The 26,060-nt window shown below is 34.8% G+C and overlaps 2 protein-coding genes and 1 long non-coding RNA gene across 3 annotated transcripts in view; 2 read left to right on the top strand and 1 right to left on the bottom strand.

Annotated features, from left to right (window-relative positions):
• Positions 1 to 1,860, top strand: part of LOC102581684 (uncharacterized) — a 3,281-nt gene extending 1,421 nt beyond the window's left edge. Inside the window, exon 3 of the long non-coding RNA XR_368297.2 lies at positions 1,478 to 1,860. This is a non-coding gene — a long non-coding RNA (uncharacterized lncRNA). The remainder of the gene's footprint in view (positions 1 to 1,477) is intronic.
• Positions 1,861 to 6,740: 4,880 nt separating this feature from the next.
• Positions 6,741 to 9,673, top strand: LOC102581353 (cytochrome P450 71A1-like). Its single transcript, XM_006359737.2, has 2 exons — positions 6,741 to 7,805; positions 8,866 to 9,673. The coding sequence occupies exons 1-2, from the start codon at positions 6,900 to 6,902 to the stop codon at positions 9,490 to 9,492; spliced, it is 1,533 nt and encodes a 510-aa protein (XP_006359799.1). The 5' UTR covers positions 6,741 to 6,899; the 3' UTR covers positions 9,493 to 9,673.
• Positions 9,674 to 9,784: 111 nt separating this feature from the next.
• The window catches only part of LOC102581011 (probable thimet oligopeptidase), a 28,836-nt gene continuing 12,560 nt past the window's right edge, over positions 9,785 to 26,060 (bottom strand). The window contains exons 14-20 of the mRNA XM_006359736.2: positions 20,673 to 20,770; positions 20,544 to 20,589; positions 20,038 to 20,134; positions 11,872 to 11,945; positions 11,695 to 11,799; positions 11,099 to 11,179; positions 9,785 to 10,228 (exon numbers count right to left, since the gene is read on the bottom strand). Coding sequence (XP_006359798.1) covers positions 10,121 to 10,228; positions 11,099 to 11,179; positions 11,695 to 11,799; positions 11,872 to 11,945; positions 20,038 to 20,134; positions 20,544 to 20,589; positions 20,673 to 20,770 — 609 coding nt within the window. The 3' untranslated portion in view covers positions 9,785 to 10,120. The remainder of the gene's footprint in view (positions 10,229 to 11,098; positions 11,180 to 11,694; positions 11,800 to 11,871; positions 11,946 to 20,037; positions 20,135 to 20,543; positions 20,590 to 20,672; positions 20,771 to 26,060) is intronic.

Genomic DNA, 26,060 nt, shown 5'->3' with positions numbered 1-26,060 from the left:
ATCTGTGATAGTTCCATGCCTTAGCCTCTTCAAAAAAAAACATTTCTCATGCTTATTATCGGTTGAATATTTTTCATATTGAGATTATATATATGTAGTACATGGAGCAGCTACAAAAACTTATATTTTATGACGAAACTGTTTGCTTTGTAGCGTATCCTCTTCCAAGAATATGAACTTGTATAGCACCATCTCATTAATCACATATCCAATTTGATCTCCTTAGTGTGCCTCTTGCAACTGAAAATAGTAAACTACCGCCATATTCAAAGGGAATCAGTGTAGCCGAATATGTAGCAAAAGTAAACTCTTTTCATGTAGTTTGTGGCATTTTTTTTTTGTTCTTTTCTGGTGGAGATCTTTATCTGATACTTATTTTTATCTAATTTAACAGGCTTATAAAATAATATCATGTGGTTTTATCTGCTTTCGCTTACACCGTTGTCGTATTACGTTTTCTCATGTTTTCTGTTGGATATCTATTAAGATTGCGAGACTATATATACACGGACTATCCTTAGCTGATTAATATTCTTCACTTTAAGTGGTCAGGCTCGTGCTAGAGATTGATTACTAGCCTAAGTTTAGAGTGCTTCCTCTGAAGAAGAGGACCAGATTTTTACTGAGACAATCTGATTAAACGTTAGACTTCAAATAAGAAAGCTTTAAAACTCTTATATGAATCATTTTGTATGTAACATTAGAAAAAATGTTTCTACTTTAAGCTTTGACATGAAAATTCTTTGTTTGTTGATTCTTGGTAGAGAGGTAATGTAAACCCTTGAAAGTTAAACTTGTGAAAGAAACTGATGGCTAAAGATGGTAGCAGAACTTCCAGTCACAAAGATAAGCTCTCCTTTATAGAATGTAAAAGCTCCTAAAATTTATTTAAATTTGGAAAGATATCTCCTACCGAAACTTAGCGTGCTATTACTTATTAAACTTTTTCGGATTTATAAAAATATCTTTTTAAACTTTGTTGTAACATGCCTACTTGACTGTAGCTTCTCCCTTAAATTAGCAGGTAATTTTTTCTTTGTTTTGAATTGTACTTGGTGTGAATTAACCAGTAGCTACTGCTACTGAAGATGAGATGTTCCTACTTCTGTTCTTCAGAGTGATGTTTGTTTGTCTTTCTACGTAGATGTTGAGACGGAATTATGTTTCAAGGACCTTTTTTGTGGAATCTGTAATGTCCAATTTATTGATCCATTGCATTCTGTTACAAATATAAGTCTAAAGAAGCAATTGAGATTTTATAAGTGCAGGGACCTCAATTTTTTTATTTTAATAGTGGCTTGCTTACTATTTGACCTATTAACCTTTTAACTATTAAGTTGTGTCTAATTTAAGTTTAGAGATAGACCTATTCTTCTTTACTTCATCAAAAGAAGAGATAACCTACTATATTAGTTACTTCGTGAGAGATTTGATCATTCATGAATTGACTTACTTATATTTTTCTTCATTTTTTTAGGTAGTGGAACAGTTCTTCCAGCATTACTCAGTCAAGAGGAGTCATTTTGCAATGGTGAATAAGATCATGCATGTAGTTTTGAGGCTGCATGAGGATACAACACAAGGGTGGCAATATTTTTGAAAGGTTTGAGGGCGGGAAGATAAATTTTAGAATAACCAGTACCTTTGACATCAAAATTGATGCTAAATCACTTTTTGGTCCTTGATTAACTCTTATTCATGTTATGTTGAATTTTTTACGAGGCCTTCATGATAAACTTCTATTTTGGACAAGGGTCAAACCACACAGGTGTTCCAATAAAGTCGCTTACCATTAATTGTTCTATAACTATGAACATACATAGAAATGAAAAGAGATGGAAGAATTATGATTTAAAGGTACAGTTCTTTTGGTGCACTATTTTTACTTGCATGTAACAATTGAAAAGAGATGTTAGGCTCATGCTTAAAAAATGCTCAACCAAATTTTGTGAGTTTTTGATATTGTAATTTCAAATCTATGGTGATTTGGCGCTATTGACAATTCTAAATTAAAAAATAATGTGACGCTTTAAAATAGTGTTTTGACAACTTCAATTAAAAGAAAATTTAGAATACAAATTGTGATGTCATTTGATGTAATATAGCGCTTTGGTTGTTAATGTGTGCAATTCTTATCTTGTGAGATAATTGATGATGTTTTAATATGTTTTTAAATTGTTGCAAATGAAATGACAAACCAAATGTAAAATAATTGCTGCAGACTACTTTTATGAAAAAATTTAAATCTTTGATTTTGCACCTCTTTATAGTGAAGTTGTGTCAATTGAGCATACGATAAATTTTAATTATGTATTTATCATATCATTTATACTTCTGGAATTTTTATATGTATTTATAAAAATAATTCGACAATACTATTGTAGCTTATTTCATTATTTTATAATATTTGTTCATGATAATCAAATTACAAAAAAAAGAAGTTATAATTATTCTTTCAAAATCATACACGTTGGGCTAGATGTATTCAAAATTGAACCCTAACCGATAAGTCAATGACAAATTGGCTAATTGGTATTGAGTTATTGAATAAACGGTTGGGGAGCGGATTAAGTTTTGTAATTAACGGCTTATTGGTGCGAGGGTGGATTTTTCAATTTCTTTATTGGGTAAAATGTTAACCCGTTAAGAGTTAACATACTTACATTTTAAGTCTATGTATATTAGGCTTATTTAATATTTTACCATAGTATATAAAAGTAATTATATATTTTTTCTTTGTTAGTCCTAACTCCTAAAAGCTAAAGCGGAATGCCATAAAAATCTATTTACTTTCTAATAATTATTATTTTTGCTTTAAAGAATGGAGAGCAAGTCAGCAAACTCAGAAAAACATTGAGGATATGTAAATGAAAAGTATGCAGCAATTTATCGAGTCATCGGCAAAGATGCTTCCACAGGACAATGAAAATGGGACAACCAATTGAACATTTGGATCAATTTATCCATTTGATGTTGTTACTCAAAGCCATCCTTTTTATAAGGTACGTTCATAAAATAAAAAAAAGGTAACGTAGAGATTATAAATTAACCGTTACACTGCCTGATAACCGTTCAATAATTGCTAATCCATTACTGAACCAACATATTTATTATAGGTTGGATAGCAGATTAGTAAATTTTAAAATTGATCTACATCAGAAAATAATTAAGTTCAACGGTATAATTATGTATTTTTTTTGCTTTTCACATGATTCAAATGATAAATTATTTACTTTTCACACTTTGTCAAACTGGAAAGTTCAATGGTCCCACCACATTCAATGCATATGGAATACAAGGCAGGACATAATTTGTAGTCGAATTGAAAAGAGTGGATTTTCTTTGAAATTGTTGATAGAGTCCACACCTGACAAAATAGAAATATTCACTTCATTTTTAAAAGAGTGGTCTAGTTTGATTCGACACAGACTTTAAGAAAATAAAGAAGATTTTTGAATTTTATGGTCCTAAATTAAACTTATGTCAAATATATAAAATTGTCCTTAAATGTTGTGGCTTTAAACATGTCACATGGAAAGCTAAACTAAAATGTTACAAAAAAAAGAAAGAAATCATTTTTTTTAAAAACATACTAAAAAGAAAATGAGATCATTCTTTTTTAAACGGAGGAAGTAACATTTTTTCATACAAGCTGATATTGCAAAATATTTTAAAGACTATAACACCAACAATTTTGAAAAATGGGGTTAACTGAATTATTTAAATGATTCAAAGGGTTATCCACAAAGTTTCAGTATGTCTTTGATAAAATGATCATACTTCAGAGGAATTTATATGTATTTTTTGGTTTTAAAAAGGGATAAGTGTCAAAAACAGACAAAACAATTTTTTTTAATATCATACCTAAATTATTGAGAATTGAGTTTCATATATATACTATCACTTATTAGTTTAAGAAACACAATTCAGTGGTGTGTAATATACTCTCTTTTTTATTTGCAAAATCTTTGCCTCATGGCATTTCACATGGATAAAAATTCCATCTTGACAAAAATTATATAAATTATTAATATTAGTTCAAAACTAAAGATTGAAGTATTATTATAAAAAAATTATTATTTTTGAAATAATTAATTTTAAAAAAAAAAATTAAAATAATTTTCTCACCCACTCCACCAACTCCTTCACCCTCCCCCAACAATCCTCCGTCCTTTTATTTTTTAAAATTATTTTATAAAATATTTTAAAAATTCAGACCTCACCCCCTTTGCTAAAAGAATTGATTGTTTTTCTTATAAAATAAAAAATAAAATTCTACACACCCCGTCTATCTCACCGCTTCAATTTTTTTTATTTTTTTTTACATGTTTCTCATTTTGTGTTAGATGTGTACATATATTTGTAAGAAAATATTTTTTCTACTTGCGTACTGAATATAACAGAAATAAAAATTTATTTTTTAAAAAAAGTTTTGCGGCAAGAATAATTTTTTTTTTTATAAAAAAAATAAAATTAAAAAAATTAAAAACAATATATATATATACAATTAGAAAAAAAAATTAAAGCGGAGGGTTATGTGGGGTGGTGGAGTAAAATTATTTTTCTTACAAAAATTAAAATAATATCTAAATTATTATTTGAAGGAATTGGAGGAGGGGAGATGAAGTACAAAAAAAATTTGAAAACTTTTATAAAAGATATTTTTCTTTAAAAAAAACTAAAAATTTGGGATGTGGGATTACGATGAGATGAAGGCTGGAGTGGGGTGAGAAAAATATTTTACATTTTTTAAAAAACTTTTTTTTAGGGAATAGTAATACTTTAATTTTTAACAATAACTAATACTAATAATTTATTTAATTTTAATCAAAGTGAAATATTTTGTCCTAGTGGGGTGTGTGATGTGATAATTTATTATTAAATAAAAGAGACAGTGCATTACACACATCATGATATGAGTGTAATAAAAGAGAGATGTGAGTTTGTCAAACTAATAAATGATAGTTTAGATATGAAACTCACATTTTTAATAATTTAACAATTTAAGTATAAAAACTTCAAAAAAAATAAAATAAATTAAATGTGGCATTTAAGGTCAATTTGGAGAGAGAAATGACTTTTCAAACACTCTGGCTTATCAAGCAGAAGAATTTCATCCGATAATGTTTAGCTTTTTTTCTAAAAAGGACAAAAGTCACATCAACTGAGTATACAATTTGAAAAGGTAACTATACTCTCGTTTGGTATAGTATATTAGCAAAAATAATGCATTAGTTATCCATTGTTTGGTATATATTTTCATGGTATGTATAACTAATGTTTGCATTAGTTATACATTCTATTGTATATTGAAGAGTGTATTACTAATATCTAGAAATTCATATTATTAGTAACGCAAATGATTTAATACATGCATTAATATGGTTAAAACTCAATTACCCCTCAAAAGTACTTTTACATCTTTTCCACCATAATTGTGAATGATACTTTTGTAAATAAATATTTTTATATAATGCATATTATTTTTAATACACGAAATCAAATAATGCATAAGAAATAATCTATTCATAACTCATACAAGTATAACTAATACATGCATTACTAATGTTTGCATTACTAATACACTCTATTGGATATTATTTTTATATAACTCTACCAAACGACCGCTTAAACTCAAAATTTTGACTAGGGATTGAGGAAGAGCATCAGCTTTGAGTTTAATCAACCAAATACAGTCTTTGTTTTATATTATTTGTGGAGTATTTGATTTTTTTTTTTAACAAAAATTTGATTATTTATGTATTTTATTAAATTAATTTTGTTAATACTAATATTTTAAAATTTTAATTATTATTAATTTATATAATTATTTGATATTATGAATAGTATGCAAAAAAAATTTAACTGAAATTATTAAAATAAATAAGTGAATAAAATATTTATTTTTAATATAAAAATAACTAAAATGAAATGAAAGGGGACAAGAAAATTTACATATTTATCATTAAAATTTATTAAATATATACCTAACAAATTACAACATTTAAATTAAGGTCATTTGTTGTAGTGTTAATTTGCTTGGTAAATAGGGACAAAATGTGAATCTCTGCAAGTCTAGAATTGCTTTTACAGATGGTAAAGAAAGACTTATTTTGAAAGTACAGAAATAAGTGAAGGAAATCATGTCAAATAATTTTTATTTCAGAGTAATTATTTTAAAATCATTTAATCAATACCATCTAAAATTTATAAATATTAGTAATATTTATCAAGTATTTATTTACGCTTAATAAAATAATTTCATGTAATAATTTACTAGGTATTACACTAAACAGATTATAAGTGCTCACCCATAAAATATTGACCATAGAGTGAGCATCCAAAGACGAACACTGTGGCAAAGATTATGAGTTTTGTTGAAATTTTCGAGAAACAATCAACATTTAAATCCACCGCCTTCAAATTTTAATGTCAAATAATTTTTATTTTAGAATAATAATTTTAAAATCATTTAATTGATACCACCTAAAATTTATAAATATTAAGTAGTAATATTTATTTTACACTTGATTTCCCGTAATGCACTGAACAGATTATAAATGCTTATCCATAAAATATTCACCATAGAGTGAACATCCAAAGACAAAAGTTGTGGCAAAGGTTATGAATTTTGTTGAAATTTTCGAAAAACTATCAACATTTAAATCCACCTACTTCAAATTTTAATATCGACTAAATTTTCTAAAATACTGTTCTGTTGATATAGAGAGCTGCTTGTGTTGGAGCAGTAGTAGACTATCCATCCGCCTTCTGCCCAACTACTAGGGACTAGGGAGTATATAATTTATGTTCAAAAACTCCAAAAGTATTACATTAAACACATACAATACCCTCAAAATTTTGTTCATAAATTTCTCGAACAAAAAAAAGCAGAAGAAATGGAAGCATCAATTCTGCAACTACTTCTTCTACTATCACTTACATCTTGCACAATTCTCTTTTACAAAATCAGAGGCCGACGACGATGGCGTTGGCCTCCATCTCCACCATCTCTCCCTATAATCGGTCACCTCCATCTCCTCACCGACATGCCCCACCATACCTTCTTCCATCTCTCTCAAAAACTCGGCCCAATAATCCACCTTCAACTCGGCCAAATCCCAACTCTAATCATCTCTTCTCCTCGACTAGCTGAACTCATCCTCAAAACAAATGACCATATCTTCTGCAGCCGCCCACAAATCATTGCAGCTCAGTACCTCTCCTTCGGTTGCTCTGATATCACTTTTTCACCTTACGGTCCTTACTGGCGCCAAGCTAGAAAAATCTGCGTAACGGAATTACTCAGTTCAAAACGAGTTAACTCGTTTCAATTCATACGAAATGAGGAAATTAACCGTATGATACAATTGATTTCGTCTCATTTTGATTCCGAGTTATCGTCTGAACTAGATCTGAGTCAGGTTTTCTTTGCTCTTGCGAATGATATTTTGTGTAGAGTGGCGTTTGGGAAGAGATTTATTGATGATAGATTGAAAGATAAGGATTTAGTGAGTGTATTGACGGAGACACAGGCGTTGTTAGCGGGGTTTTGTTTAGGGGATTTTTTTCCAGATTGGGAATGGGTTAATTGGTTGAGTGGGATGAAGAAGAGATTGATGAATAATTTGAAGGATTTGAGAGAAGTTTGTGATGAGATTATAGACGAGCATTTGATGAAAAAGAGAGATGATGATCAAAACGGCGATGGTTCAGAAGACTTTGTTGATGTATTGCTGAGGGTTCAGAAAAGAGATGATCTACAAGTGCCCATCACCGATGACAACCTCAAAGCTCTTATTCTGGTATTTATTCAAATTCAATTTTCTTGTTTTGAAACGAAAGTTTCATTTTTAAACATTAAGTATATCATTATCATCCCAATTCGGTATATTGGAGTTCGGTTTCAGTAATGATAAATGGGCAATCATAATTTGTTCAACTTCGACTAATGGATTATTATGACTTCGACAATTAGAAAAAGATCTTAATTGTATCATACTAACACATTACACATGTTGAAACATATATGCAAATCTAGTACACACAACCAGGGGCGGACCCACGTGGGTTCTAGGGGGTTCACCCGAACCCCCTCGGCAAAAAATTACACTGTATATATAAGGTAATTTTCTGTATTTTTGTGGATATATATATTTTGAACCCCCTCAATGACAAGGAGAAAGAGATAGTCCAGTGGCAAGTTCCTTGAAAATTAAGCCTTACGTCAAGGGTTCGAATCCCTTCATTAGCGTTTTTATTTTTTTCTTTTTCAGTTTCAGTTTTTTTTTTTATTTAAGGTTTCAGTTCCGTTTTTGGTGTTTTTTATTTTATAAAACATGCTAAAAGTGTGGTTTTAAACCAAAAAAATTCAAGGGTCCGCCACTAAAACTAAATACTACTACTTTCTTAAAATTTTGTTTTGTTGGCTTATATATACACATTTATACTTTTATTTTTCGAACCCCCTGAACGAAAATCCTGGGTCCGCCACTGCACACAACTCTTTTGTTAATCAATCACAATTTAAATGCATTTCAATCAAAATAGAGAAGTCAAAGTTTTAACTTCTAAACATTTAGTTTATACTCATACTAGGTTGCATATTTGTTAGTATTTTAATACTAAAATTTCAATATGGTATGGTATTTTGGTATATACCATATCATGCCACCCTTACTTCTATGGTTGAGCCTAGAGGCGAAGTCAGAATTTTATTTCAAGTGTCAATAATTGAATTGTAAACTTAATATTTGTACATATTTAATAAACATTTATTTATACAAATGCAAAAATTACTGGTTCGGTCGAATCAGTAATCGAACTTCTAGCTCCACCCTGACACAATTATACATTACACTACAGGATATGTTTGTGGCTGGAACAGATACATCAGCAGCCACATTAGAATGGACAATGACAGAGTTGGCTAGGCATCCAAGTGTTATGAAAAAGGCACAAGATGAAGTAAGAAAAATTGCAGCTAATAAAGGAAAGGTAGAAGAATTTGATCTTCAACATCTACACTATATGAAAGCAGTAATAAAGGAGACTATGCGACTGCATCCCCCTGTCCCTCTTCTCGTACCTCGTGAATCCATCGAAAAATGTACTCTCGATGACTATGAAATACCTGCAAAAACTAGAGTCTTGATCAACACCTATGCCATTGGAAGAGATCCAGAGTACTGGAACAATCCTCTTGACTACAATCCCGAAAGGTTTATGGAAAAGGATATCGATTTTAGGGGACAAGATTTTAGGTTTCTACCGTTTGGAGGAGGGAGAAGAGGTTGTCCAGGTTACGCTCTTGGATTAGCTACAATTGAGTTATCATTGGCTCGTTTGTTGTATCACTTTGATTGGAAACTACCTACTGGAGTAGAAGCTCAAGATGTCGACTTGTCAGAGATATTTGGATTGGCTACTAGAAAAAGAGTGGCTCTGAAGCTTGTTCCAACCATCAACAAGTTATACCTACTCTCTGGTTAAATTATTTGCTGTTCAATGTTGATTGTAGCCATGGGAAGCTTAACAATATGGTGGCATAAAGCCAACCTTAATAAAAGGCCTAAAATATTTTCAATAAATTTCAGTATGTATGTGTGAAATGAGAGTGAAAGAGAAAAGCAGGGAAGAATGAAAAAGAATGTGCATCTTCAATTATTTAATACCCATTTGTTATTTGGCAGAACAGATGACAGGAGTAGTCATGCAAACAAGTTCAAAAGAGAAAAAACTGGATATAAGTTAGATAGCGATGTCCAAAAAATACCCCGTGAAATAAATTTGACCTTTGTAACACCTTCATCTCACGGCTCTTACAATATTTCTACTTTCTTTTGTTATTCTGTTACAAAATAACAGTTACAGGGATATGATACCGTATTATAACTTCACAATTGCAAATTGTTATTTGATGCAAAAAATATATATGAAACTCCAAAAGGGAGAATAACATTACATTAGCAACAGCTCAACCACGTTACATTTCTGGTATTTTTTGTTTCTTCTCCTAGAGTATTATCATAATGAGAAATAGTATATTTCTTGCCAGCTTCTACAACTTTACAGGATGGGGCAGAAAAAATCACCCTGCTATTAAAAGTGAAACATAGCTCTAGTTTATATCAGCTCTGTTGTCAAGAAAAGCTTGTGTTGATGGTTCCCTCCCAAGAAAATCTGACAACATTTCAAGGGAGTCTTTTCCTCTTCCTGGAGCCAATACCTATCACAAAGTGAAATTATTTTTTTAAGTGCCAAAAAGGACAGTTTTCTCATGTCATTACTTCAGAAAATGCATGAGCAATTCAGCAAGGAGCTTAGGATGAGATCTCCCTGACAGTTTTTAGAAACTGCACTCACTTTACAAAGGAACACAAAGACTTCCTCAACTTGAGTCTCGTCTTGAAACGAAAAGACCTTTAATAATAAGTGAAACTCAATACTCATAGCCAGAAAGGCCCTAATATTTCAAGGAGCAAGGGCTTATACTGCTGCAATCGTAATTAGAGAATGGGGGAATTGCATGTAGACAAGGTTCTCTAGTGTTCAGTGAAATTTTAAGTTTCACCTTTACTGGCCCTTGGAGGTGGCGTCAAATTGACAGAAACATAGCTGAATGTGGATGAGACAGCAGTCCTAGTGGCTTAGGGGGGTTTCAGTTGGTTAGATGTGAAATTTGGAAATTTTGAGAAACATCTGAGGTACATGTCAATGGTAATCTAGGTTTTGCAACTTTGCAGCAACGGACATATCAGGCTATGTTACTTCAAAATCAGATGTCCCCGAAGGACAACTTGTGCCTCCGATAATCACAAAAAGAAGAGGAAAATTACATCTCTTATTGCAAAAGCTAGTTCTGGTCTTTAAACATGCAGAAGAAAAAGCGATCTATCAATGTTAGGTTATTTGCTCGGATCACTCAATACTAATCACTCAGGTTTTAGGAATACTAGCCCATCCTTGCAGAATCAGACATCTATATGTGTTAAGTGGATTACCATAAGTTACTGACAAGGCAGCCGAAATATTGCCAATCTAAACATGAAATCCAAGTAAAGTAAATGGAGAGTAATCTCAGGGATGTACTTGGTACCTTATTCCTAAATTGCAAGCCTGTTTGCAGGTTGAAAATATCATCGTGGAACTTCGAGGCAAATATATCAGCAGCAAAGACCTAGGGAGAAATTGATAAATTTATCAAAACCACAAACCATATATCAAATAGAACATCTATATTCCAAAAACTGCTGAAATTCTGGAAAATTAATGAGAAAGCATGACATGAGGAAGCTCGTGATGCATTTAGCAAATTTGACTCTCCATCCGTGTCATTTTATATGGCCATGTTTGGTCGGGCATGAGTTTAATTTAACAAAGAAAGAAATACTTTTAGCACATACCAAAAATGTCTTTGGAACTTGTGATCTTAAACATGTCATGATATTTCTATGGTCATAAGAGCATGTCATGAATGGTAAATAGAAAGTTCAAAGTTGGGAATTTTGAAGTATATAAAGGTGACATCCCTTTTGGAATAGACCAAAAAAAAAATGAGTGCCTTATAAAAGAAATAGAGGGAGTAAATGGAGGAGAAGAAAACATGTACCAAAAGCTGTTAGGCTTTAGGAACACATCCATGAATGACAAACTTGTTAAGTAAACAAATACAAACAAGGATGAGCAGGACACCTCACTCCAGATGTGACTGTAGCAAGTGGCCTCATAGCCAATAGCAGTTCGTGGAAAACATGAAGCTGGGTTTATTCCTCTTAGAAGCGGTAATCCTACCATAACCTGAAGAAATGAAGAAGAGTTAAGCACACAAATATTAGTTTTCTTCCAATAAACAAGAGTCACAAATCATACCTTCGGATAGAGATGCTTGAACAGCCCATTAATATCAACATTCTCAGTGGAATGAATAATTTGATCGAATAGACCTGAAAAGATGAATATAAACTTCTGTTAAGTGACTCTGAAATGTAAAGCGACAAATTCTTAGGTTTGTGCTTTTCTCTACTTCATTAACCAACCTTCAACTGTCCAAAACATTTGTTTAATATATTCCCAGCTAATATAGTTTAAGGATTCAAGCATGATAACAGTCATTGCTCCAACATTTTCCTTGCCCACCCCTCCCCCTCTGTATACAACAACATACCCAGTGTAGTCCCACAAAGTGATCTTTGGGGAGGGTGGAGTGCATGTAGACCTTATCCCCTACCTCAGAGGTAGAGAGGCCGTTTCCGATAGACCCCCGGCTTAACGAAAAATTGTCCAAAGCAGTCCCAAAAAGGAGTAACAGAAGTACAAGAAACAACAGATAATAATGAAAACAACCGATAGCAACAGAACAATAACTACAACAAAATAATACGATAATACAAGAAATAACATGTAGTAACGAAAATCAAAGGCCAAGAAACTACAAGAGCACCACTACAACTACTAATATGAACAGAAGACAAGACAACACACTGCTACCTACTAACTTTCTACCCTAATTTGTGTCCTCCACACTCTCCTACCTACTAACTTTCTACCCTAATTTGTGTCCTCCACACTCTCCTACCTACTAACTTTCTACCCTAATTTGTGTCCTCCACACTCTCCTACCTACTAACTTTCTACCCTAATTTGTGTCCTCCACACTCTCCTACCTACTAACTTTCTACCCTAATTTGTGTCCTCCACACTCTCCTACCTACTAACTTTCTACCCTAATTTGTGTCCTCCACACTCTCCTACCTACTAACTTTCTACCCTAATTTGTGTCCTCCACACTCTCCTACCTACTAACTTTCTACCCTAATTTGTGTCCTCCACACTCTCCTACCTACTAACTTTCTACCCTAATTTGTGTCCTCCACACTCTCCTACCTACTAACTTTCTACCCTAATTTGTGTCCTCCACACTCTCCTACCTACTAACTTTCTACCCTAATTTGTGTCCTCCACACTCTCCTACCTACTAACTTTCTACCCTAATTTGTGTCCTCCACACCCTCCTACCTAAGGTCATGTCCTCAAAATGAACTGAAACTGTGTCATGTCATATCTAATAACCTCTCCCCAATACTTCTTCGGTCTGCCTCTGTCTCTCTTGAAACCATCCATAGCCAACCTCCCACATCTCCACACTGAGGCATCCACTCATCTCCTATTCACATTCTTGAACCTTCTCAACCTTGCTTCCCGCATCTTGTCCTCCACCAAAATCACTCCTACCTCGTCTCAGATATCCTCATTTTGAATCATATCTCTCCAAGTATCTGGATGTGGCACGAATTAGGGTAGAAGGTTAGTAAGTGGGAGTGCATTGTCTTGTTGTCCATCCATGCTAGTAGTCGTAATATTACTCTTGTAGTTTCTTTTCCTTTAATTTCTGTTACTACCGGTTGGATCTTGTACTTCGACTATCATATTATTTTGTTGTAGTACTGTTCTGTTACTATATGTTTTTCTTGTACTTCTACATTTCTCTTTCTGAACTGCTTTGGACTATTTTTCTCAAGTTCATGGTCTATCAAAAGCGGCTTCTCCTCAGAACCCACTTTGTAAACTACATTGGATATGATGTTGTTGTAAGTGGTTTATGGAAGGAGATTGACTATTATCCGGATTTCCAAGCTAGTGTACAGATGATATAGTTCTTTTTTAGCAATTGGTTGAAAAGGAAAGGGTCTATAATTTTATGATCAATTTGAACCAAGAATATGATTAGATCAAGGTTCAAGTTCTTGGTAAAGTTCCTTTTCCTTCTCTTGAGGATGCATACTCCTACGTTTAACACGAAGAGAGCCGACAATCTGTCTTGTTGTATCAGGCTCCCATTAACAAGTCTGGGTTAACCATGATTCATGAACAACCAAAGGACATCACTTCTGCTAAAAATTACTTGCATTGTGATTATCATGGAAAGCTAACAGTGTTATCAAAAGCGAAAAGCATAAAAAAGCTCCAAAGTCCATTGGAGTTTTAAGTGCAAAGCACAAATAAAGCATGAGTTTTACTGAAAAAGGCACAATGAAGACAAAATGCAAATATATATATTTAATCCAAGACTTATAATAATAATCATGAATAACAAAAAAAAAATGGACAAAAGAATTGAAAAAAAAAATAGAATAATTTTAAACATCAATTGAAAATTAGGATGAAGTAAAACATCAATTTTTAGCGTCGCCTCTTCTAGAGACGCTCATTGGCAAGAAAAAGTATGTCTTAGAGCCTTGACGACAACACTGTGCACATTAAGAGAAACAAAGCGCTCAAAATGTCCTACGCCTTGCTTCAGGACTTAAGCATGCTTTAAATGCGCCTTTAATAACACTAAAAGTAAGGCATACAAAGGAGACATGCTAGAAACTACATGGCAAACTGACAAAAGGTTTTGGAGGAAAACATGTAGGTCCATCAAGGGGTTTGGCTAGACATCCAGAGAAACGTCTTCGGGAGAAACTATCTTCAAATGAAATTCAACATATTTGCAAACACCTGACCAAACTTCACTTACCTTTTCTTGCCACATCTAATTATGTGCTAACAGGTCCTGCCTTTACTGCACACCTTAATCATCGCAAAGCTGATTCTGATGCAAATACACACATGCAAGACTCCTCTAAAGGCTTATAAAGCTACTCTCCTAGTGCCAAAAGAAAATTATGTCAGAAACAGCCAATGACTCTCTAACCCCCATTTCTGGAACAAGTTTTGTTGTCTGTACACCTAATATTACATCATCATCCATTCTTCACGTACATGAGTTTTCTGTTACCTGTTATAATTCCCATTTCATGAGAAATTACCTTTAGGTGTGAAATGACCATTTTGCTCTTCCCCTTAGTGTTATCATACTTTGTATGTGTTGCGGGAATGGTTAGCATGGCCCCCGATGCGATCCGGTGAGATTTTGAGTGGAGTTATATTGAAATAGTTGACTTTGGTCAGCATTACGAGATCCACGCGTCGGATGGTAATTCTGTCAGTTTCGTTGCATCCGGAACGTCGAGTTTGGTCTAGAAGGATGGTTGGTTAGAGTCCCGAGACCTTGGGTGTTTAGGCGAGAAGTTGAGTTTTTGGCCTAAGAGATGTCCGAGAGGGTATTTCTGTCATAACAATCTTTTCTCAGAAATCCGACGATTCCATTGAGTCCGGAATATCGAATTTAGTGGGGTAGCATATTTGGTTTATTTTTATCGGATACCGAACGAATCTCGAGGGCCCGTTTGGAGACTTTAATAAGATAGAAAATGCCTTTTATGGTTGGAAACCCCATTAAAAAAAACGAGTAGGAATTGAGCCTAGAATCAAAGAAATAATATTTTTTCAATTTGGGGGGAAAACCCTCATTTGAAATCTTGATTTTTAAGTGTTTCGAAGATGAAATTCGAAGAAAATGATACAGAATCAATAAAAGGACTTACCTACACAAGTTTCCTCAAGAAATTTCTCAAAAGTCTCTACTCCCAAGCTCCCAATCGAGTGAAAATGGAGGAAATAAGAGAAATAGGGAAGAATCCTGAAATAGGGTTGTTTCAGCCCTAAAAACGGGTCTTCATCTTACACCAGAAAAATGCATTTTCTAGCTTATTTAAGTCTCTGAACGGACCCTCAAGATTTGTTCGGGACCCATTAAAAATTAAACCAGATATGCTACCCCACTAAATTCGATTTTTTTTTTGAGATAAAGGTAACTGTGTATTCACAAAAGGCTCATCATCAAACAAATGATGAGCATAGGTCACTTACAATCTCAGCAGAGCATATCAAACTACCCTATGGGAGATTACAAATTACCTATAAAGTCAGCAAAAAGTTCTATATCCCCCATCATATCTTGTTAACACCAAAAGTACAAAAGACTAGACAAGTCATTCTAATTTTTTGGATGTTGTTTCTCTTCCGTTCCTTTCTTTCCATAGGGACCACCAAATGCAGGTTGGGATCAACTCCCACCAATCTTCATTGGACTCCCTTCTTCCTATCTCCTTCCAGCTGTAGAGTCTACAACTCCTTAGTGGACTTTGGAATTACCCAGCATACACCAAGAAGACCAAGAAACATGTTCCACAGGCTTGTAGCTACTTTGCAATGTAAGGAATAAGTAACTATTAACTTCTGCATCTTGATCACACATAAAACATCTTGAGCAAATTTGTCTGCCTTTCTTTTGAAGCACTTCATGTGATAAGCAGGCCCATTTGCACACTAACCAAGCAAAATTTTCTTCCATATTAACTTCCATGGCCAGTTTTTGATATGTGTTTGGCCAATATTGTATCTCCAGTAACATGACTTTACTGTAAACACACCTTTACTTTGTCATCTCCAAATAGGCTTGTCATGTGCAATGGAGGTGCCTGGAAGGCATTGAGGGTTTGAAACAGATTACTGACCCTCTCAATTTCCCAATCATTGAAAGCTCTCCTGAATATGAGATTCCAACCCTTAGGACTCCATAGTTGTGAGATTGTGGCCTTGTTTTGAGTGGTGAGCATAAACAGGTCTGGAAATATTGATTTCAGGCTTTCATCCCCAATCCAATGTTCATTCCAAAAATCAATTTTCCTACCATTTCCCACCTTTAGTGAGATGTTACCTTTGAACTGAGGCCATAATCTTCTAATAGTCTTCCACACACTGCACCCAAAAGTTCCAAGAGCCTCCTCAGTAATCCAATGGTTTTGTAGTCCATACTTTTTTGTGATGACTCTTTTCCAAAGTGACAAATCTTCAATGCAGAATCTCCACAACCATTTTTGAAGGAGGCAATTGTTCTGAAGATTGAGCTTTTTTATTCCCAGCCCCCCTTGCTTTCTGCTAAGAGTAAGAGTATCCCACTTAACTAGATGGTAACTTTTGTACTCTTTATTTCCATTCCATTGGAAAGACCTTCTGAGTTGATTGATCTTTTTCACAGTGTTCTTTAGGAAATAAGCTCATCATATATGAAGGAAGGGCATCAAGGACTAATTTAACTAGAGTCAACCTACCTCCCAGGGAAAGGTATTGACTCTTCCACCTAGCAAGCTTCTTGTTGCATCTCTCCAAAACTTCACTCCACACTGCTATCTCCTTATTTTGTGCTCCTAAAGGCATGCCCAAATACCTTGTAGGTAGGGTTGCTATTTGGCAGCCAAGATTTCTAGCTAGCAACTCCATATTATCCACTTGATTCACAGGGTAGAGAAAACTTTTTTGCCAATTAACATGCAGACCAGATACCTTCAAAGATGGTAAGGATTGCTCTGATGTGCCTAATTTGTATCACCTCAGCCTCACAGGAAACTAAAGTATCATCTGCATATAGTAGATGAGTAATCCCCACCTCATTGTCCATATTCCCCCGAGTCTATGCCTTAAAACCTTTAATCCATCCATTAACATTTGCTTTTCTGATCATGTGATTGAGGCCTTCCATGGATAGCAAGAAAAGAAAAGGTGAGAGAGGGTCACCTTGTTTCAGACCTCTTTGTGATTGGAAAAAACCCTCAGTTCCATTTATGATCAGGGAGAATTTATCCAATTGAGCCATTTTCTCCCAAATCCCATGTCCTTTAAAATCTTCAGCAGAAAAGACCAATTGACATGATTGCCTTCTCTATGTCCAACTTACATAAAATTCCAGGAATTTTTTGCTTAAGTATGGAGTCTACCAACTCATTAGCAATTAGTGCAACATCCATGATTTGCCTTCCTTTTAGAAAGGCCATTTGGTGTACATCAACCAGCTTCCCCATTACTGTCTTCAACCTCTCAGTAATCAGTTTGGAAATGATCTTGTAGACTCCTTCTATCAAGCTAATAGGCCTGAAATCTTTCAATTCTTCTGCTCCTGGTTTTTTAGGAATCAGTGCTAGGAAGGTGGCATTGAAAGACTTTTCAAAAATTTCATTCCTAGCACTGATTCCTAAAAAAACTCATTGCCCAACAAGATTTAAAGAAACTCATTGTGTAGCCATCTGGACCTGGAGCTTTATCTCCATCACAAAGTTTTAGGAATTGCAAGACCTCTAATTCAGTAAATGGTCTTTGCATCCAATCCTTTTTCTTCCTGAGAAATAGTTGGACATTCCATAAGGTCAAAACTGGGTCTCCACTCCTCAGATTCAGCGTAAAGCTTTTTGCAGAAGTTAATCATGGTGTTCCTGATCTCTATAGGGTCTTCTACAACCTCTCCTCTGTCTATCGACCTATCAATAGTGTTGATCCTCCTTCCGGACTCAATGAATCGTCAGATTTTCAAAAAAAAAATTGTTATGAAAGAAATACCCTCTCGGACCTCTCTTAGGCCAAAAACTCAACTTCTCACCTAAGCACTCAAATCTCAACCTAAGGTCTTGGGACTCTAACCAACACCCTACTAGACCAAACTCGACGTTTTGGACGCAAAGGAATTGACAGAATTATCATCCAATTTGCGGATCTCGTAATGTTGACCAAAGTCAACTATTTCAGTATAACTCCACTCAAAAGGCTTAAATCCATCAAACTCTCACCCAATCGCAGAGGGGACCACACTAACCATTCTCGTAACACATAAAAAGTATGATAACACTAAGGGGAAGGGAAAATGGTAATTTCACACATAAAGGTAATTTCTCATGAAATGGGGCATTACAGTTATTTAATAGTGCCATCACTAAGGAACTAAGTTGTAGTAGCGAGTTTTTCCCTAATCATTGTGTTTTTCAAGATCTTCAAACAAGGAAGTGGATTCAAAGTGGTAAATTGCATGATGGCTTATATATGTTTGATGGAACTCTAAACTCTGGAGTCTGGTCAAAGCATTTTTTGGAGGAAATACGGATGTCAACCAAGAAATAATCTTAGTGGCATGGCGGTTGGGGCACCCATCCCTTTTTGTTTTACAGAAGTTATATCCTAGTTTATGTTCAAGAACTGAGTTGGACTCTTTATTTTGTGATGCTTGTGAATATGCCAAGCATACTAGAAGCTCTTGCCCTTTGAGTGATGATAAAAGTACCACTCCTTTTTAAATTATCCATTATGATGTGGGAGCCCCACTCGAACTGTCTCTTTGTCTGGAATCAAAGGTTTGTTACCTTTATTGATTGTCACACTAGATGTCATGGGTGTATCTATTGAAGGCCAAAAGTGAGGTTTTCTATTGCTTTCAGTCATTCATAAGATGACTTGTACTCAATTTGAGGCTAAAATAAAAATCTGACAGTGACATATAATACATGAACAAAAGATTTGGTGTTTATCAAAGTTCAATGGATAATCTGAAACTATAAGTCCCTACATTAGTACACAAATTGGATAGCTGAAAGGAAAATTAGGCATTTTAAAAAAGTGGCAAGATCTCTTATGTTTACCATGAATCTACCAAAAACCTACTGGGAGGATGTCATTCTAGTTGCTGCCTATCTTTTCAATAGAATGCCACTTCAAATCCTCAATTTTCAGTCCTCTAAACTCTAGGGGCTTTAAAGAGTGAGAATAGATATACTGTTCATCTGAAGGTGTTTGGGTGTCTCTGCTTTGTTCACACTAAGAATTTCTAGGAAACTTGATCCTAGTGTGTGCCTCAATAGGGTATTCTCCTACACAGAAAGGGTACAGGTTCTGATAACATAAGGTAATGGGATAAGGTTCGGAAGCAGGACAAATCTAGACTGGAGCAAGTAGAGATGACATATGGGTATTTGTGATTCTTTTTATAGATAACATGAGATTATTTCTGATTATTTAACATGTAACATTGTACATCCCAAGAATATATCATTGAAAAAGTGGAAAGGAGTATGCATATCACTGAAATAGTGGCAAATTAATATGGCATGCATGACAAGCGCAAGTTCTGAATACATGCAGCAGCAATTGTCTTTGACAAATTTCTTATATTTCCTAGAATATCACGTTATACATGCTTGAGTTGAAGAATACCAAATAACCAATTTTAGCATCTAAAAGGGCCCAAAGAACAGAATGAATTAGCCTTTCATGGATTAGAAGAAGAACCAGCAAATTGCTAAGTTTTAGCAAGTTAATAGAAAGGCTTACAATAAAAGATCTCCTGTTTCAATTTCAGTGCTGAGAAGGAGCGTCGCCATTTCTTAAGTGATTTACAAAGATCATCCTTAATGGGCTTTGTGATATCCTACAAAAGGCATATGACTGAGATAGAGGATAACATAATCGAACGATATATAAAATAATTACCAAACTTGTTTGCAGTAACTTTCACATCAAGCATGGTTTTGAATTGAAACCGGTGTGTCAAACTTGAAGTCTATGGTTCAACTAGCATGAAGGTTAACATTAGCAAGTAAAAAAGCAAATGTACAAGGCCTTTTTCTTTGGTTTCTTCCTCAAAGTGACTGTTTATTATTTTCATTGTTTTAATGGAACTACTTCTCAAAACTCAAAAGAACATTTCTTGCAGCAGCAATCGTGGATGGAAGAGCAAGGGAAAAAAGAACAGTAGCAAGTCTGAGTATCTGAAATATTTTAAGTGTCTCATCCTACTGAAAATAGTCGAGAATGGAAAGAAAGTACAGTGGAAGTACCTGATGAAAGCCTGAGATCAGTCTCAAGGAGAGGCTTTCGTAGCACCTGGCACAAGTATTTCAAACTTATAAGACCATGAGCTAACAATAAAGAAGCTCAATATAAAGGGGAAACTATTTAAAACACACCAATTCTCCATCAAAAGGGCAGGGATCTCCACAAAGTCAGGATCCAGACGCAGCCCTGATAATTTGGAAAATGATGCACAGTTGCAAATGTGATGTACCTGAAGTAAATAGATGAGTAAGAATAAGCGTAGCTGTTCGAAATATTAACCCGGAAGTGTGCATGAAATTTTATACAGAGAAGTACAAGTAAAAGTTTATCAACATGAGTACCACAGCTAAATGACAAGTATTGACAAATTGGTTTCCCTCCAATTTTAGGCTAAACATCAGAGCATAAGTACACATTTAAGAGGAGCATCTACAGGACATAATATTAGAGGAGCGAAGCCAGACTAATTACTGAACTAGTACAACATAGAAAAAGGTTTTACCTGCTTAATACCTTATAGTCATAAGCAAAGGATGTTCAAAAATCAGAACTTACCGTAAGATAGTAGAGATTTATTTCAGATGACAACTTATAACTTCATTTTTGTTAATCATTCTACTATGATTTTACAATTTCATAAAAAAAAAATCAATTGGAGGATGACATATGAGATTAGTTAATATCATCAAGTCTACCAAACAACTGATTCATTTTAGTTCTCCTTTTATCAATCCCCCATATTTTATTTTTATTTCTGCTAATAGGTAACAACAAAGAATCTAATAATATTAACGAACTAAAATTTTCAGATGTTATACTTGGTGATGGCTAAAAGGATATTAGACCTAAGAAATCAAAAATCTAGTCTGCTTATTTGGCCTATTGTTTCTTAACGATTAATCACTCGCTAGTATTGATTTTATAGGGAAAATCCTATACTTGGGATGTCATCTTAAGCTTTGTCGCTAAGAATGAAGAGCTCCGGAGTATGGAGGATCAAAACCTTTTAATTTTCAATCTTAATTCAGATATCAGTTTCATAATATTTTTAAAATAGGATATACACGATTAGAAACTAGATAAAATCTATAAATTACCATCTTTTATAATTACAAATCTTTTTAGAATATATGAAGAAACTAGATGCAAAGCCCCGTGCCAGCATGGGCGCAACAAATCATACTAAAAGTGGCCCTATGTATTTTTTTCGGCCCCAATTTATGTGACACGTTTTCCTTTTTAATCAGTCTCAGAAAAACGACACATTTGAGAAAAGTTTTTATTGATGTGGCCCGTGGGACCAAACTATCTGTGGAAAACCATTTGAAAGCACCTTTAAAGTATAGACATTGAAATTCCAAAAAACTCTCGCATGAAGCAGGCAAAGGTGACAAGCATATTATTGGCCTAAAGCCAAAATCAAACAGAGGCCTTAAACTTTATGAAATGTTAATAACTAGTATATAATTGATTTCTTCTAATATCTTTTTTCAATTGATAATATAATCAATTTATATTATCTTTCATGAGATATAGTAGTCAAAATATGTCAAACTTCTAATAATTCTTTCATTTTATATGAAATTTAGTTTTTCTATAAATAATACTTAATATTTTTTTTAAAAGATAACCTATAACCTATTATTGTTAAACAATGGGGGCCCTCAAATTTGAGGGCCTAAGGCACATGCCTCTTTTTTATACTGTTGAGATGGCACTGGAAGAGGCACATGGATGAAGAGGTCTGAAATTCAAAATACCCTGGCATGAAGCAAGCACATCGACGTGCCTGCTTCTAACCTCTTATTAGTATTGATGAATTGTGGTAAAAGATATATATTTCACTTCCCAATAGTAATATTTTCCTTATCAAAAAGTGTAACGGATAGGGTATTATATTATATAAAAAACAAAACATCCTACTATCATCTTTGACACTTGTACAGGTTATTATTAAAATAATAGTATAAAAAAATTAACATAACCAAGTCGATACTAGATCAGACAGGGAGGTGACATCCAACTTGAGAAGCTCGGTACCACTAGTGAGAGTGGCCAAAGGACAAGAATTAAGCATGTCTGCACAAGGCAAGAGATCTAAGGCATATTTCTGCTGACTAAGGATAAGAGTGTGCCCCTGCTGATACACTTTCATACCAAGAAAAACCGAGACGATTATAACTACCAAAGGAAGTCTACTATTGGCTATTTGCAATAAACTAATTGAAAATCGGTATGAACCTTAGATTTTAGAACAATTAACAAATATGAAACCAATCACACCCAAAGGAGAAGCTCTTGGCGGGGGTCAAAAATGATTGTGTAGCTAGTGCAAAGGATAGGCAGGGGCAAGAAAGAGGACAAAGGGACAAAAAAAATAAAAGAATAGAAAAGAGAGAAGTTATCTTTAATCATGTCGGTTGTTGTACGGGTTTCCCTTTAGATTTTCTCTACTTTGCCTTTACAGTAGGTCTTGTTATGCAATCATGTCACCCTACAGAACACTGCATGAACAAAGGCAAATGAAATCAAAGGACTAAAAAAGCAAAATCTAACTACGAGGACAAAAGAGTTCTTTGTCGAAAAGATTTGGGACTTATGTGGCTAGTCATTCAATTTTTGTCACAGCTCGTGTCTATGGTACGTAGTGTTCTCTTTGACTCAACAGATCTTACAGATTTACCCCTTAGGAAATATCACATTGAGCCCAACAACATATGTATCATGTGAATTTGTGCTGTCTTATCTTATATAATAATTAATACATCACTCTCTCTTTCTGATGTGAGGTAAGTGTCATATGCACGCACTCCTTTTTTTAAAAGTCTGTCAGCACAGAATCTGTCAGTCTTTCGCCCTAACATGTCTTTATCACCTCGCCCTCCTTCATGGGCATCACATACACTCCTGACTCCCCTCAGGACTCAGCATCCTTCCCGATATTTCCCAACTATTCTTCTGTGAGAGTACGGATTTGACTCCATATATGTCAAAAACCAAGCCCATAGTACCTATTGTTCACTTTGGCTTAAAAGACCTCATAGATTTGTCGTAAGTTACGCCATATCAAGCTTAGAAACACATGTACCATGTAATTGTGTTCTATCCTATAAATACTATTCTCTCCTTTTTCCATGTGGGATTTCCTTAATGTGTCATATCAGATATAGCCCCTTATTAGGGAGCTTGCTTAAGTAGAATTCAATCAGTCGCTCTCCTTGACCCCCACCTCATCAGCCCTCCCTACGTCATGGGTGTCAGAATTTTACACATGATACTCTTTACTCCAAACACATAAACAACTATGAATAAGATCAAGCATTTCTCTGTGAAAGTTTTCCAGTAGCTTTAACTGTTTATTTTTTTTTTGAAACTGGTAAGATTGTATTCTTCAGCATTAAGGGCATGCTGGTCACCACCAAAAAGTGTCAGTTACAAGCTTCCTATCAAATCTACAATCTGGTCTGTATCTACTATACACAACTGTTTACACCAAAAAAGTAAGGATACTATACAATTCCATTTGACCTTGTGAATGGAATTGGATCTATTTTCAAAACATCTACCATTCCTTTCCTCCCAAACTGACCATCATATACATGATGGTATTAACCTCCACCATCTCCTCTGGCTCTTGCTGCCTCCTCTCCTTACCCAGCTCTTTAACAACTTTGATGTATGTTCTGGCATTGTCCAATTCAGATTTGAAATGCTAAGGAATAAATTCCAGACTTGCTTGGTAAAGTTACAGTGCAAGAAAAGGTGATTGTTTCTCCTGTCAAATTGCACAAAAAGCATCTGGGAACCATTTGTCTACCCTTCTTCTGTAATACTTCCTGTGTTAAACAGGCCCTCTTTATCACTAGCCAGGTGAAACATTTCACTTTTGTAGGAATGTCCCCCTTCCAAAAATAGTTCCATTGATGCTTTGGGTCTCCTGCCATCAGTTGGAGACCTCTTCTATAGGCACTGCTAACTGTGTAAAGACCATCATTTTTGTGCCTCCATAGCATCCTGTCTGTGGCATTTGTGTCTATTCTCATTCCACCTAACTTCCCTAGTAACTCTGCAACCCTTTCCACCTCCCAATCATTGAGAAATCTTCTGAAAACTAAATTCCATCCCTGTTCTGTCCAACAATCACTTACATTAGCATCAGGATTCTCACAGATTTGAAAGAGATCTGGGAAGAGATCCCTAAGAGAGGATTGTTCTATCCAGATATCCTTCCAAAATCTAGTTTTACTGCCATTTCCCACCTTGATAAACAAATCTGCTTCCATTTGGGGCCACAGGTTTCTGATTGTTCTCCATACTCCCACACCATAAGGTTCAACTGTGTTCTCTGTACACCTTAATTCACCATACTTAGCTTTAATCACCTCTTTCCAGAGAGCACTTCCCTCCTCAGTGTACCTCCACAACCACTTTTTCAGCAGACTTTCATTTTGCAATCTCAAGTTTCTAATTCCCAACCCCCCTCTATCTTTGCTAAGGTGTACAGTCTTCCAGTTAACTAAACTATAGCTGTCTTGCCATAGAAAGTTTCTCCTTAACTTGTCCAATTGTTCTTCTACTTTTGTTGGAATTGGAAATAAGGACATCACATAAATGGGTAAAGAGTCAAGAACAGAGTTTATAAGAATCAACCTTCCCCCTCGAGAAAGATATTGAGCCTTCCATCTCGATAGCTTCCTTTCAGTCTTCTCCAGAATACCGTCCCATATTTCCAAGGCTTTATGACTGCTACCCAAAGGCATGCCTAGATAGGTGGTTGGCAGTTTCTCCACACTACATCCCAGTACTCCTGCTAGTGATTAAATCTGCGGGACTTCGTTCACAGGAAAAAGACTACTTTTTCCCCAATTGACCTTCAACCCAGAGACTGCCTCAAACAGTACCAGTATCACCCTAATATATCTGATTTGTTCTACTACAGGTTCACAGAAGATGATGGTGTCATCTGCATAAAGCATATGACTAATTTTTGTCACTTCCCCCTCTCTACATTCCACTTTGAAGCCCTGAATCCATGTGTTTTGTGCTGCAATCCTCATCATACAATCAAAACCCTCCATTGCCATAATGAAAAGGAATGGGGATAGAGGGTCACCCTGTCTCAGTCCTCTTTCTGATTCAAAAAAACCCACAGGTTCTCCATTTACAAGCACAGAGAACCTGACAGTTTTAATGCATGTCTCAATCCACTTCGACCATCTTCCTCCAAATCCCATCTGGTTAAGAATGTTTAAAAGGAATGACCAATTTACATGGTCATAACCTTTTTGTATATCCAACTTGCACATTAAGCCCGGATTTCCTTCCTTTATTCTGGAATCGATACATTCGCTGACTATGAGTGCAGCATCCATGATTTGCATCCCCTTCACAAAAGCCATCTGATGTTTGTTGATCAGTTTGTCCACCACTTTTTTCAGTCTTTCAGCCAAACACCTAGCAATGAGTTTGTAGACACCCCCTAAGAAAAAGAGATAAATTCTCCAGTAGTTTTAACTGTT

Source organism: Solanum tuberosum, unplaced genomic scaffold (assembly GCF_000226075.1).
Source record: "Solanum tuberosum cultivar DM 1-3 516 R44 unplaced genomic scaffold, SolTub_3.0 scf00307, whole genome shotgun sequence".
Taxonomy (NCBI): Eukaryota; Viridiplantae; Streptophyta; class Magnoliopsida; order Solanales; family Solanaceae; genus Solanum; species Solanum tuberosum.
The sequence above is the reverse complement of the archived record's forward strand: the minus strand, read 5'-3'. Positions and strand labels throughout refer to the sequence as shown.